At 54.5% G+C, this 13,366-nt stretch overlaps 1 protein-coding gene across 1 annotated transcript; it reads right to left on the bottom strand.

Annotated features, from left to right (window-relative positions):
- On the bottom strand, positions 1–7,409 carry SLC38A5 (solute carrier family 38 member 5; the record flags this gene model as incomplete). The annotated part of the gene is made up of 15 exons (XM_079910912.1): positions 1–273; positions 773–876; positions 970–1,114; positions 1,922–2,037; positions 2,294–2,394; positions 3,058–3,137; positions 3,349–3,471; positions 3,573–3,631; positions 3,944–4,026; positions 5,728–5,806; positions 5,933–6,025; positions 6,582–6,655; positions 6,746–6,861; positions 7,202–7,277; positions 7,357–7,409. The coding sequence occupies 15 exons, from the start codon at positions 7,407–7,409 to the stop codon at positions 172–174; spliced, it is 1,404 nt and encodes a 467-aa protein (XP_079767038.1). The 3' UTR covers positions 1–171.
- Between the last annotated feature and the right edge of the window lie 5,957 nt (positions 7,410–13,366).

The following is a 13,366-nucleotide window of genomic DNA, read 5'->3' on the forward strand; positions in this document are numbered from 1 at the left end:
AGGAAGGGAGAGGACCACTCTTCAGCCTCTGTAGCCCCCTCCTCCAACAGCCATGTTGATGGGAACCAGCCACCTCCACACCCCAGGCAGGAGGGACCCGGGTGAGCAGCCCCATCTTCCTCCACGTGCGCAGGCACATGCACACGGGGGCCCAGGCGGAGCAGGGCTTGGTCAGTGTCCAGATACATGGCTCTGGCCTGTGGCCCAGTTGGCAAACATGAAACCTAGACTGATCGCCATGAAGAGGACCCCCAGGATACCAAAACACAGAGCCTGTGGATTTGAGGGAGAAAAGATGGAGCTGGTTGGGTACCTACACCCAAGCTCCTCCAAAGGATGTTCCTCAAGCCCTCCACCCCCTCCAGAGAGTGCCCCATTCATTCATGACCCTCCTTTCCTGCTCCCTCTCCTTCCTTAAAACCAGCGCCTTCCTGTGAACCCTCCTTCCATCTTCCTAGAACCCTTCAGGGAGTACTCTCCCGCATCCTCCTTGAAAACATTCCAACCCTCTTCTAAGAGTGCTCCTTCCATCTGTCTGAAGAATGCTTCCTATAAGCCAGCCCCCTTTTGAGTGCTTCCTGTCTTCTTAGACCCTTCTTGTGCTCTGTCTGCTCAGGCCCTTCCTATGACAATCTCCTTCATTCTTCCAGACCATCTGCCCCCCTCCCCGCCAAGCCTTCTCTTGAAAATGTTCCTTCAACTTCTAGCCATCCTGGAGTGCTCCCTCCGCAGAATGCTCCCTCTTTCCCCAGCCCTCCCCTGGAATGCTCACCTGGATCTTGGGCCACGAGTAGAGGGGCTCCACCTCAGAGGGTACAATGCGGAGGTAGAAGACGCTGGGAAGGATGAAAATGAGGCTGGGGGCTGAGGTGGACCCTGAAGGACAAGCAGGAGGGACAGAATCAATGTAAGTTTGGGGTACAAGGCCCATATTAGGTGGGGTCTGGGACTGGGGTTGGGGGTACTGACCGATAACCCCAAAGATATCCCGGATAGTTGGCACGCAGATGACGAGGACGTTGACCAAGACAAGGAGGATCAGGGCTATGGCCACATGGCGTGGCCAGCTGAAGGCCTTGCTTGGGAAGAGCAGCTGCTGCAGAGCCCGGCGGATCTGTGACCAGAGTAGGGTAGGACACAGGTCAGGGCTCAAGCACTACCTCCCCTTCCATGTAGTCATCTGTCTTTAACACCGCCCTCAGTCTGAGATCCCTGATTTCCCCTCCATCTGACTGTCTCTCCACCCTGTCTGACCATCCTTCTGTGCTTCCAACTTCTGAATGAGCATCCTGCCTCCCTTCTGTCTGACAACCCATGACTCTTCCTTCTGTCTGATCATCCATCTATTCCTCCATTCACTGTCTGAAATCTTGTCCTCCTCCTCTATCCAACTATCTCTGCCTCCTCCTGTCTGACCACCCACTTGTGCTTTCACCCTGAGATCCCTGTCCCTCTCTCTCCATCTGACAACCTCCATATCTCCCCCCTCTGTCTAGTCATCCCACCTCTCCATCTGAGAGCCTTGTCCCTCCTACACCTCACTACTCCTGCCTCCACCCTTTTTCTGGCCATCCCTATTTCTCCATCCTGAATGTCTATCTGTGCCTCTTCCCTGTCTGACCATTCCTGCCTCCCTCTTCTGTCTAGCCAGACGCCTGCGCCTCCTCCCTCCAACTGACTGCCCCTGTCCTCCTGATTCTTTCTGCTTTGCCATCTATGTCCACCTTGTGTCTGCCCATCTATTTTTTCCCTCTCCATCCATTTGACAACTCTGCCTTCCCCGTCTGTCCGTCCCAACCTCCTCTATCCAACCATCCATCCACTCCCATCTCCACTGTCCATCCAAACATTCCTGTCTATGCCCTCTACCCATCCATCCATGTCCCTCCACTCCATGGGCCCACCCTCGCCCCCAACGCACAGGGAACAGCACGACTGGCACAGTGAGAGTCACCGCAAGCAGCACAGCTAGGCGCACACAGAGGATGAGCAGATCCTGCTGGCTGTACATGTGCAGCATCTCCGCCTCCACGCTGCCTGGGACATGGGACATGGGATACAGGATGTGACTGGAGCACCAGGACCAGTGTCCCAGAAACATATACGTGTGCACGCGCGCGCGCACACACACACACACACAGATGGTGACAAAATCTCCATGTGTGATGCGTACAGTCCCTTTGGAAGCTGATAGGTCTGAGGGCATGGAGGGAAAGTGCTCAGGTTCCTGCCCAGCAGTCTGCCCAGTCCCCACACCAGCTCCCTACCCAACCCTGGCCCCAGCCCCACTCACTGTAGAAGGTCAGGTAGCCAAAGGTCGCTGTGAGTGCATACATGCAGAACATGGCCCCAATGGACACGTTGGCCACGGCCTGCATTCTGCGCTTGGAGGGCCTGAGGTATAGAGGTCATAGAACTGTCATGCCCAGACCCCTGGACTTGGTCCAGGCCCCTCAAAACCAGCCCCCACCCTCCAGAGTCCCCTCCTCCCAGAGCTGATGTTCAGCTAGTACACACTGGGATGCCCATCTCTGCCTCCCCTGTACTAGCCACTCCTCCCTTCTCTGTCCATCCATCTTACCCCATATGACCATCTTTGCCTATCTCTCCACCTATCTCTGCCTCTCTCTTCCATTAGACTGTCACAGCCTCTCCCTTCATTCTGATCATCCATGCTGTCCCTCTGACTGATCATCCCCAGATCCCCCCATCATATCATCCCTGCCCTCCCTTTGTCCATCCATATCCTTCTCCATCTGACCATCCCCATCTCCAGATCCCATCCACGTATGCCACCCCTCCATCTCATCTTCTCAGCCTCCCCTCTTGTCCATTCACACTTGTACTGGATGTTAAAAGAGTAGAATACTTAAGTTCCAATTAGTAAACAGTCACTGCCCTGCGTCCCCCAAGGCCTCCTGGCCACCTCAAACCCCTCCCTTGGCACTATCTAGCCACAATCAAGCTACAGCACTAGGACTGTTGTAGGGCTTGTGGCTTATGACTATCGCCCCACCTGCTGCCCCATCACACATGCCCACTTGCCTGCCCACTCACCGGCAGAGTTCTGTGTAGATGGGCAGCACCTCAGGGTGGCAGACAAAAGCAAAAGCCATAATGGGCACTGTGTAGAACATCTGGGGGAGTGGCCCAAGTACAAGAGATTAGAGCCTGCAGGGTTCCATCCTCTCCTCCCCATGCCCCCAGCCCCACCACTGCCCTCCATATCAGACACATGGAAGCCCCCAGTGTCTGATACCTGGCTCCACTCTGAGCAGAGTGCACTGTGTGACAGAACCAGAGGACCTAAGTGAGGTGCAAGGCATAGACATACGCCTGCACACCAACCTGTGAGTCAGCTGTGAACATCTGGGCCTCACAGCTTGTGTTGAGGCTTGGGGGGCTCTTCCTCTCCACTTCTGTCTCATTGTGGCCTACAGCACACCCAAGCTGGAACTTCTTATAGATGACCTGGGGGAGGGAGGGTGTGGAAGTGAGGTCATGGGGAAGGCTATGTCCCAATGCCCCAAACTCCCTCCGCACTTTTTCATGTCCTTCTCCCTCAGACTCACCGAAATGAGGAAAAATAGCATACAGGTCAGAGAGAGACCACTGGTATACCCCAGGTAGCCTGCAAGGGGAAATATATGGAGCCTCAGAAATCAAGGGACCCCCCCAGAGCAAATATCAACCCCCGCAGGCTGGCCTTCAAGGCCCCCTCACCCCAATTTTGCCACACTTTACACAAACTTCTACTTCTATCTGGACCACCCCACCACCACCACACACACACGCACTTAGCAAACTCCTATTCATCTGTTAAAAACCCACACCAAACAAGCTCTCCTCTGGTATTCCACAGCCCTTGAAAGTCGAGATTCTTTGAATCTGGCTCCCCTTCTCTAATTCCACGATCCAATGACCAATTCAGGAAGCCTCTTACCCAAGTGTCTCATGAGGGCCAGTGGCAGGATGATTAACACACTGACAATGATGATGAGGAGGTTTCCCTTCAAGAACCAGTCCCTAAGGAGACAGGTAAACATAGTGAGTAGCTGCCTGCCAAAGAAAACTGTCAGGCAGACGCTCATAGAAGACAGCTGGACAGAGAGGTTTCTGCATGCAGTCAGGAGAGATGGGCTGACCCCTCAGCTGTGAGAAGTCATCCAGGTGGTTGCAGAGACAAATGGCACAAAATGATTGATGGAAACAGCCAGACGGATTATCAGACTGTCAGTCACACACAGTCAGAGGGATATAGCTGGAAACACACACACAGCTGGACAAAACTGTGCCATCAGACCTCAAATGGACATACAACCAGATGAGCAAACAATACCCCACATCAGCCAGACTCACATAGTCCAACACAAGGTACCAGACACAGAGAGAGTCATGACCCTGGTATGTCTGATAGGTAGAACACCAGTCTGATGATCTGGTAGGCAGGCAACAACGCAGAGTCAGACAAAAAGTCAGAAACACACACGTGTGGTCGTTTGAACAACTCAAGGTTTGTTGAGCACCTGAAAGTGGCAGGGCCGATTTGGCCACACAGTCAAAGATGGAAATAGAGACAGAATCAGCCAGCTGGCCACTCAGTTGGAACCAAGCTCAAAGAAGAGCAGGATCTGTACAGAGATTGGAGGGAGGTGCCCAGGCAAGATAGTCTGTTAATACAGGATTGGCTGAACAACTGCTCATTTATTCAAAAGAATTTTATTAAGTGCTTACTATGCTCCAGGTATTCACACATTCTCTTTCTACCTTAGACACACAGTTACACAGACATGAACCAACAAAGTACCATTGGTCATATATACAGTGGGAGCTAATTATAATAATTAGACACACCTAGTCACATAGACTGTCAGCTACCTGGATGGTTTCAGGATCAAACCAAAGATCTAACAGTATACACAGAATCAGCTATCATATACAAACAGTTGAAAAGTTTCAGCCAGCCGATGGATCCAGAATTAAACAGTCAGCTGGATACATACTCAGAACAACAGGCAAACATACATGGCTAGAACCATAATACAGAAGACATATACAGTTGTAGTTGAGGATCACACACAAACAGCCAGAAAGAATTTGCCAGAACGATGGTCACCAAGTTAAACACAGAAAGTTAAACACAAATCACGTATACTTAGCTGGCACCACGGTACACTGCACACACACGTGCACATACTCTCTTGGAGTCAGTGACCATACACTTATAGCTAGACAGATTCAGCCAGCCTAATGGACCCAGAATCAAACAGAATCCACTGGACAGAGAAAGTCAGAGTAAGCAAATGTCAAACACACATGGTTGGAGCCACAGTATACAGGACACAGCTGTAGTCAGCTAGCATACAGATGGCCAGAGAACCTGCCAGTATAAGAGTCACAGAATCAAACCCACGGACAGAGTTTAGGTCAACTGGATAGGTACAGCCACACGGTCAACATCAGAGTACCCTGCACACACAGAGTCAGCCAGAACAGTCACAAAAATCAACACATGGTCTTACTGGACTCCTGCAGCCAGAGCAACAGTCACACGTACTACTGGCATCACAACACACAGGAATCGCAGTCTGAACAAACTGGCCTGCCCAACTGTCTCAAAATGGAAGACCTGGGGGTCAGCTGGACACACAGTTGAAGCTAGTAGCCAGACCTCACGGGCAGAATCAGTGGTCTGTGGGCCAGAGCCAAGGGGTGTTGCACACTCACCCCTCAGGGTCCATGTCCAGGAAAGTGCCGATAACCAGGGGGAGTTCGGATTTGATGATGAACAGGTAACTGGACATGGCTGGTGCAGGTGGGGGGAGGTGTAAGCAGAAGGATCCCTCTCATCTCCCTCCCACCCCAGCCTGGGGAAGCCCACCTCAGCCCACCCTCTTCCCCCAAGCTGACCCCCACCTCCCAGAGTCCTCACCCCCAACATTGTGCAGACAGATGACCGCGGCCACCACTACCTTCCCCGCAGGCCCCAGCGCCCTCTGTCCCAGCTGTTCATAGGCTCGGATGCCTGGAGGGGAGGGGACCAGAAAGGAACAGATTGTGGGTCGAGGAGCCCAGGCCAGGGGTGAGTTGGAGGCCAGAGAGTCTGGGAGCTGAGGAGCTGGGGCTTGGGCTAATTGGGCCTCATTGCTGGGAGCTGGAGGTGAGGGCTAAGCAGTTGGGGTTGGAGTCTGGTAGGTGGATCTGTGGCCAGGGAGAAGGTTGGGGGCCAGATGTGGGTAGTTGGGGTCTTGGGGCAGGATATGGACTGAGGCCATGGCAGGAGTGAAGTCTGAGAGCTGGGGGCTGAGGACCGGCAGTCTCAGGGTTGCGGTGCTGGCTCCCATGGGTACGTGTGCTGGAGACTGAGGGGTGGGGGCTAGAAGTGGCGTGGAGTGGTCTGGGGTGGGGGCTCTGGTTTGATGGCCAGACTGAGGGCTGAGGGCTGGGAACCTGGGAGCCCAGATGAGGGCTGAGGGCCAGGGTGCCGTCTGGGGTCTGGAGCCCAGAGAGCTGAGCATGGTGTCTGGGGTCCTGGGTCCAGGATCTGGGGTCCAAGGTCTAGGCTGAGCTCTGGGTCTCACCTACAACACCAGCACAGGTCAGCAGGAGATGGATGGAGTACGAAGACAGAAGAGCGATGCAGAGCAGCAGGGCCCTGTGGCAGATGGCACTGATTGGACTTGGCCCCCAGGCCTCCCGCCTGCCCACCACACCCCTCCCCCACCCCAGACTGCCTAGGACTCACAAGAAGAAGAGGACCCCTGTGTGGGCCATGGCATAGGCCAGCCCCAGGATGCCGCTGCCCATGATGGCGTTGCTGAGGTTGAACACTGACATTCCAAACGATGTCTTCCCCTCGAACTGCGGGTAAGGGGCAAGGCCCGGGCACACATGGGGAGGGGGATCAGGGAAGGAGACCAGTGCCGGGGCCTGGGAAAGACTAGGGAGGAAGCGACTGGGGCAGAGGAGAAGCCCAGGAAGGGCCATCAGAGGAAGGAAAAGGATTTGAAGAGGAGAGCTGGAAAGGGAAAGGCTAGGTGAGATTTTAGAGGGGAGCAGGTGGAAGTGGAGAGGAACAGGGAAGGGTGGGGCAGCGACCAGAGGCAAAACAGCTGAAGGGAATAACCGGGAAGAGGGAGCAGCAGGGGAGGGGCTGAGCTGGGCAAGGTGCAGCTGGGACAGATCCTGTGGGGTCACTCACATCCATGAACTGGGCTGGCTTCCTCCCAGGAGAAGGACTATGGCTGGGCAGGAAGCCCTCGTGCTCCTGCCTGTAGCTAGAATAGGCAGGGAAATTGAGGCTGATGAGAAGGTAATTCTGATCCCTGACCTCAACCCCTTGGGTCCCCGACTCACTCCACAGCACCCCCAGGGAGGGCTCCGTTCATCTTTGGATCCTGCAGTTCCATCCTGTGGGCAGAGAAATGGGGTGGGGGGTTCAGAGATGGAGCAGGGGGGCTTACAAAGTGGGGAGAATTACATGAAGGGGGTCGGGGGGGGTCCGATAGTGACAGACAGATAGATATAGAAACAGAGACACAAAGATGAGGTGAGGGGAACAGGAACAGAGGGATTAGAGAGACAGGGAGACAAGTGGAGATAATTGAGACAAGAGGGAGAGGCCGACAAAGAGAGATGAGAGAGAGAGAGGGACTCAGGGGAGAGACGCCAACAGTTACTCACTGAGACATGGAGAAAAAGAGGGCAGCAAGAGGTAGAGGGGTAGAGACAGAGACAGAAGGAGAGAGATACCGACCCCTCAGCAGATGAAATGGCCATTTGGAGCTGGGATAGCCTCTCCTCCCAGACCCCAGACTCACTCTCTCTTGCTGTCTGTCTCTTCCCTGCCCCGGTCCCCCGCGCACCCCCCTCTTCCCTCCACCCTCACCGAGTGGTTATGCCTCTCACTCCTTACAGGGACACGTGTCCGCCTGACTGCCCCACCCCTCCTAACGCCCCCTACCCCCCTCCTCCCCGCCCGGGCCGCCAGCCTGAGCCCAGAGCTGATGCAACCTGTTGGAGGGGCTGAGGATGGGAGGCGGGCTCAGCGACCCCAGCCCCCCACAACCTGGACGCGGCAAACTGCTCTCTGCCACAACTCTGAATATTCTCACTGGAAGCCAAAAGCAATTCCCCAAACTGAACCCCCCTCCAGGGATAGAAGTGACCCAGGGACCCTCATTTAATCCCCCTTCTAGGGACTAGAGAGGTATTTTCTGGGACCCTTGTCAAGTCTTAAACACTCCTATTCCAGTAGAAGTCACTTTAGAGACACTTCCAGACTTGAGATCCTTTCTGGGCTTGGGGTGTCTCAGGAACATGGCCAAGCCCTAATTTCCCCTCCTGAAGAGGAGCTGTCTCTGAGACAATCATCAAAAGCCCCCTCCCAGGGCCTGATGTGTTTCCTGGGGTGGGGTGTCTCTGCAATCCCCACGCAAGCCTGGAGCCTCCCTCTTCTGGACGGAGTGTCTCTGAAGAAGCCCCCAGCCCTGAACTCACTTCCTGGGAACGCCGTATCTCAGAAACCCCCATTCAAGGTCCCCATCATGACTAAAACTCCCTCCAGGAAACCCCCTACTCAAGCCCTGAATCCCCTTCCTGGGTCGGGGAAGGCTCTCAAGGAGCCCCTTCGTCAGCCACGAGCACCCTCTGGAGCCTCCCACCCACTCCTGAATTCATTTCCTGGGATCAGGGTACCAAAAGGATTCCCCCTCCCATTCAATTCCACACTAGTGCTAAAAATGCCTCCAGGGAGCCCCTGAGCCCTCTCCCAGGACCCCCATTCGTGCCCTGGGGACTCAGGAGCCCCCCTCGATGGCCAGCACCCCCTCCTCACCTTCCTGCTCCTCTCAGCTCTTGAAGCGGCAGCAACTCAGAACTAGGGCTCTGGGACCCCGCCGGGCGGCAGAGCTCCCGCTCAACCAGACCCTGCCTTCCCCTGCCCTCTGACCAATCAACTCCGCCGGGCTTGCTCGGCGGCTAATCAGCACTGCCCGGGCCCCATCTGGCAGGCGGATTTTTTTTTCCTGTAAAGTTTTAACTTTAATTCAGTTTCCCTCTTCTGGTTCTGGGCAGGGGGAAGTCGGGGGGAGGTGTGCCTCCCTTCATCTGAACCCACATGGAGGGAAACAGAGGTTTCGGCGGAGGTGGGGGAGATGGGCTGAAAGATCAAGGGAGTAGATCCACTCCTAGAGAGAGGGACAGACGGAACTGACTCAGGGGTCAGACATACAGTGGGATGGGATGGATGGCAGGAGGAGAGACAGAAATAGGAAGAGAAACAATCCCAAATAGAGACAGGCAGGCAGAAGAAACAGCACAAGGACAGACAACAGGAGGGGACAGAAAGGGTATGAGGGAGTGGTAGACAGGCAGAGGGGCAGTCAGCGAAGAAAGAGACTCAGAAACGGTGGGCAAGGAGAGGCTCTCGCAAGCTCCTGGATGAATGCAGATGGACAGGTGGACACAGCCAGACACATCCCCAAACAGAGATTAGGAACAGACACACTGGCTCAAAGGGACAGAGCAAGTCCTGCTGAGGCAGAGAGACACATGGAGGGGCAGGTGGCAACAGGCAGAGAAAGTCAGATTCAGGCAGAGGAGCAGACAGACCTGGGGACAGCAGTGGGACAGGTGCAGGGAGAGGCACAGCCAGGCCACCAGAGGCTGACCTCAGACAGACAGCCCAGCCGAGAGAGGACCCTAGATCTTGGGGGGGTCCCCAGAGGGAGGCAGGGAGGGCACTTGTAGTTGGGCGGGGAGTGTGGATACACACTGTCTGCAAACTAGGCACACCCTGAAGTCCTGGACCCCAGCCTAGGCATTGGGTGGAGCCTGTCCACACCCTAACGGAGGAGCCCCACTGTCTGTTTGCCTGTCTCTCTTAAATAGGGGTCTGTCAGTTGACTCCATTCGGGCATGTGACAGGCATGTCTGTCCCAGGCAAAGCATGTGTCTCCCGCAGGAAGTCAGGCGGGGTGGACATGGGGTCCAGGCCCGACTCGACTGGGCTGTTTGTGGCCCAGGTGGACAAGAGGCCTCTGTCCCGGCCCCTCCACCCACCTGCCCGCCCCCCACAGGGAGCACAGAATTCCCGGAAAGGCCAGGGGCTGGCTGGGGCTTCAAAGCTAGCCTGGAGGCTCCCACCCCACTCGCAGTGGGAGGAGGGTGAGGGATGGGGCGTTCACTTCCCCACAGCAGGAGAGAGACTCCCGCACACTCAGGGATCACAGCCCCATCCAGGGGCTTAGAGATGGAGGCAGGCTCGCCATCACCCACAGAGGTACAAACTCGCATGCAGACTCCCAGCCACACACAGAGAATATAGGCTGACCAATACGAACACGCGCAGATGGCACATGGAGAGCCCAGGCCATGGGACAGCCACATATAGCCACACAGAGTGACTTAGTCTGATAAGTATCATCACCCACTGAGCCGCACACAGAGATCACAGACGGATGCAGTGATAGGCTCACACTGCTTTACAGCCACTACAGACTCACAGACATCGTCACCCACGGACTCACAGCCACATCAAAGAGAACCAACAGGCAAATCACACACAGACTCACAGCCACACACGGAGCCAGAGCACACAGACAGATATGATTCCACAGAGCCGACAACATCATACACAGGCCCAGCATCTCCAACACACGTGATTCCAGGTTCAGATGACCCTGGAGGCCAACGTCCAGGTTCAGCCTCTATCATGATACCTCTGTGCATGTGAATTTGTGTATGAACTTGCGACCACATACAGCTCTGGTCACAGAGAGAGAGGCACCCACAGGCAGACACGATTGTACAGACAGAGAAGCCGCAGTTACAGACACGTGCACAACCGCATTCAAGCAGATAGGTGCACACAGCCGTGTATACACAGCTATTCACACAAATCAAGTCGGGGAAGACACGCACAGGGAATGCATATGTAGGCGCACAAACTGGAAAAACAGGGATGCAGAGAGTACACTTACTATCATTACAAAGAGGAAATGCAGAAAATACACCTAAAGCTGCATGAAGAGGAAACAAGGGAACATACACTGGCACCAGAAGAAATGCCCTTACGGAGCACACACCTATAGCCACTCACCGAGGAGAGATGCAAACATGGTGCCAGAGAAGAAAGACACACAGACGTCGGAGACACACACACAGAGGAGAGACAGATAAACACACTTCTCACCCACGAGCATTACAAAGGAGACACATAAGCACCCAGGGAACACACACACACACAGCCCCATATAGATGCATTGCGCAAGCAGATGGGACCAACACACAGTTGTCAAAAAGGAAACACACGAGTTGGATAGGCAGCGATAGACACAAGACACAACCAGGCAAGTAACATAGTAAGACACACGTGGAACTCACATACATGTGTTTGTTGCTGGGAACATGTACAGGTAGCTGAGATACCCTCAGAGTATTCATACACAGGCGCGCGGGCACAAGCCAGCGGGTGCACACACACACACCACTCCACCGTCTATCCCGGCCTACTCCGTGTCTCTCGTCTCTCTCCTCTTCCCCCCTGAGAGCCATTAAACATCTGTGCTTCAGGCCAGCCAGGGAAAGAGACACCTGTCAGCAGAGGCCTTGGCCCAAATGACTAAGGGGCGGGGGACGGGGACTGGTTAGGCAGGTGTCTAGATTCCAAGAAAAGTTTGAAGTGTCCCATCCAAAGAACTAGTGAAACTTCAACAAAAAACAGATGCCCTCACCCACCACCTCCCAGAGCAGCTTCCTCCTCTGATCACTGTCCTCCCCTCCAAGGGCCAGCCCTGCCCTCCAACATTGCCCAGCACAAGGCCACCTGGGCACACAGCTGGAGGTCAATGAATGCTACTTATCAAGTGTCATATTATCATCATTATTTTTATTTCTGCCGAGTGAACTCTTCTAGGGGAGGGGCAAACCTTCATCCAGCTCTGCACCCCATAGCTCATCTAAGTTTCAGGGCATTGCAAATAGCAGGTGTTCCACATATGCTGGTAGGAGGAAAAACAAAGGGAAAGTGAAATCTGGCTGCAGAGGCAGCCTGCTTTAGAAGGAACAGATGTCTTTAAGCTTGACAGAGGCCTTGAGGCCGTGCCAGGGATAAGAACGCTTTGTTCGTTCATCAAAGTAGGGCCCTTTCTCAGGGTCATTTAAGGCTTTTGTTGGTTCATTAAAGCAGACCCTTGTGGGGCATTGGGATTCCTATCGAATCTATTAAAAGTCAGGTTAGGATCTTGTCAGTTCTTCTAAGCAGACCCCTGCTTTTCATTAAAACACTGCTCAGCAGTCTTCAGGGGAGGGAGCCACGGAGCAAAGTAGTTAACAACGCAAGCTTTCCCAGCTCTGCAACTTAGGAGCTGTGCGGCCAGGAGCAAGTTTCGAAACCTCACTGTTTCAGCTTCCCACAGGGCTTACTACTGCCTAACTCAGGGTCATGGGGAAGATTGAATGAATTAATACAGGTGAAACGCTAAGAACAATGCTTGACATACAGTAATCGCTCAATAACATCTTTGTGAAAGGAATTAATGAACTCTTCTCTGCCAGTGAAGGCATCCCCCCACTGAGCTGGGTTTGGATTCTAATCTCTCCTTTCATGCAGGCTCCCCACGGATAACACTTCCGTCCCTCAAAGCAGCCCCTGGACGGCAAGGCTTTTTGAGTCAGTGTCTGGTCCCCTGCACCTGGACCACCCCCGTCTTTCCCTCACGTGGTAAGATGCCCTCCAGCACAGGGCCGGCCTGGCAGCTCCCCTCTCCTTGACCTTTTCAGGAGGCTGAGGGGAGGACACCTTTACACTCAGTGGGGTGCTGGGTGGGAGCTGCAGGCGGACACCCCACTTCGGGAAGAGCCTGGGGAGTTCAGAGCCTGGCTCCTGTCCCCCAATCCCCCCAGCCCTGCTGGAGGAAGCAAGTTTCTTTGCAAAAAATTAAACATCCTCTTTGTGAGAGGCAAGAAAACAGGAAGCATCCCACAGGGTGAACATGGGCCCCCAATGCCTGGCACCCCCTCCTCTCTGTGGAGCAGCGCCTGGTGGCTTGAACCCTTGCTTTCTCACACTTGCTCACCTCTGCAGGGGAGCCATGTTCCCACCGCCCCCCACAATGCCCTTGAACTCCGCTGAGAAGCTCTGACTTCCTCCCTGGCTCTCCAGGGTCTCTGCGTGGCTGTCTACACCTCCTCCCAGGGCCCCACATAAATGCAGAGCACACCACTACGGAAAGAGTGAAGGAACAAAGCAACAAAAGGGTGAATTCAGCAAACATCTATTGAACACCACCTGTGTGCCGGGCCCTATTCTAGGCGCCAGGGAGGCAGCAGTGAACAAAACAACAGAAACCCCTGCCTAGCGAAG

The sequence above is a fragment of the Stenella coeruleoalba genome (genome assembly GCF_951394435.1).
Source record: "Stenella coeruleoalba genome assembly, chromosome: X".
Taxonomy (NCBI): Eukaryota; Metazoa; Chordata; class Mammalia; order Artiodactyla; family Delphinidae; genus Stenella; species Stenella coeruleoalba.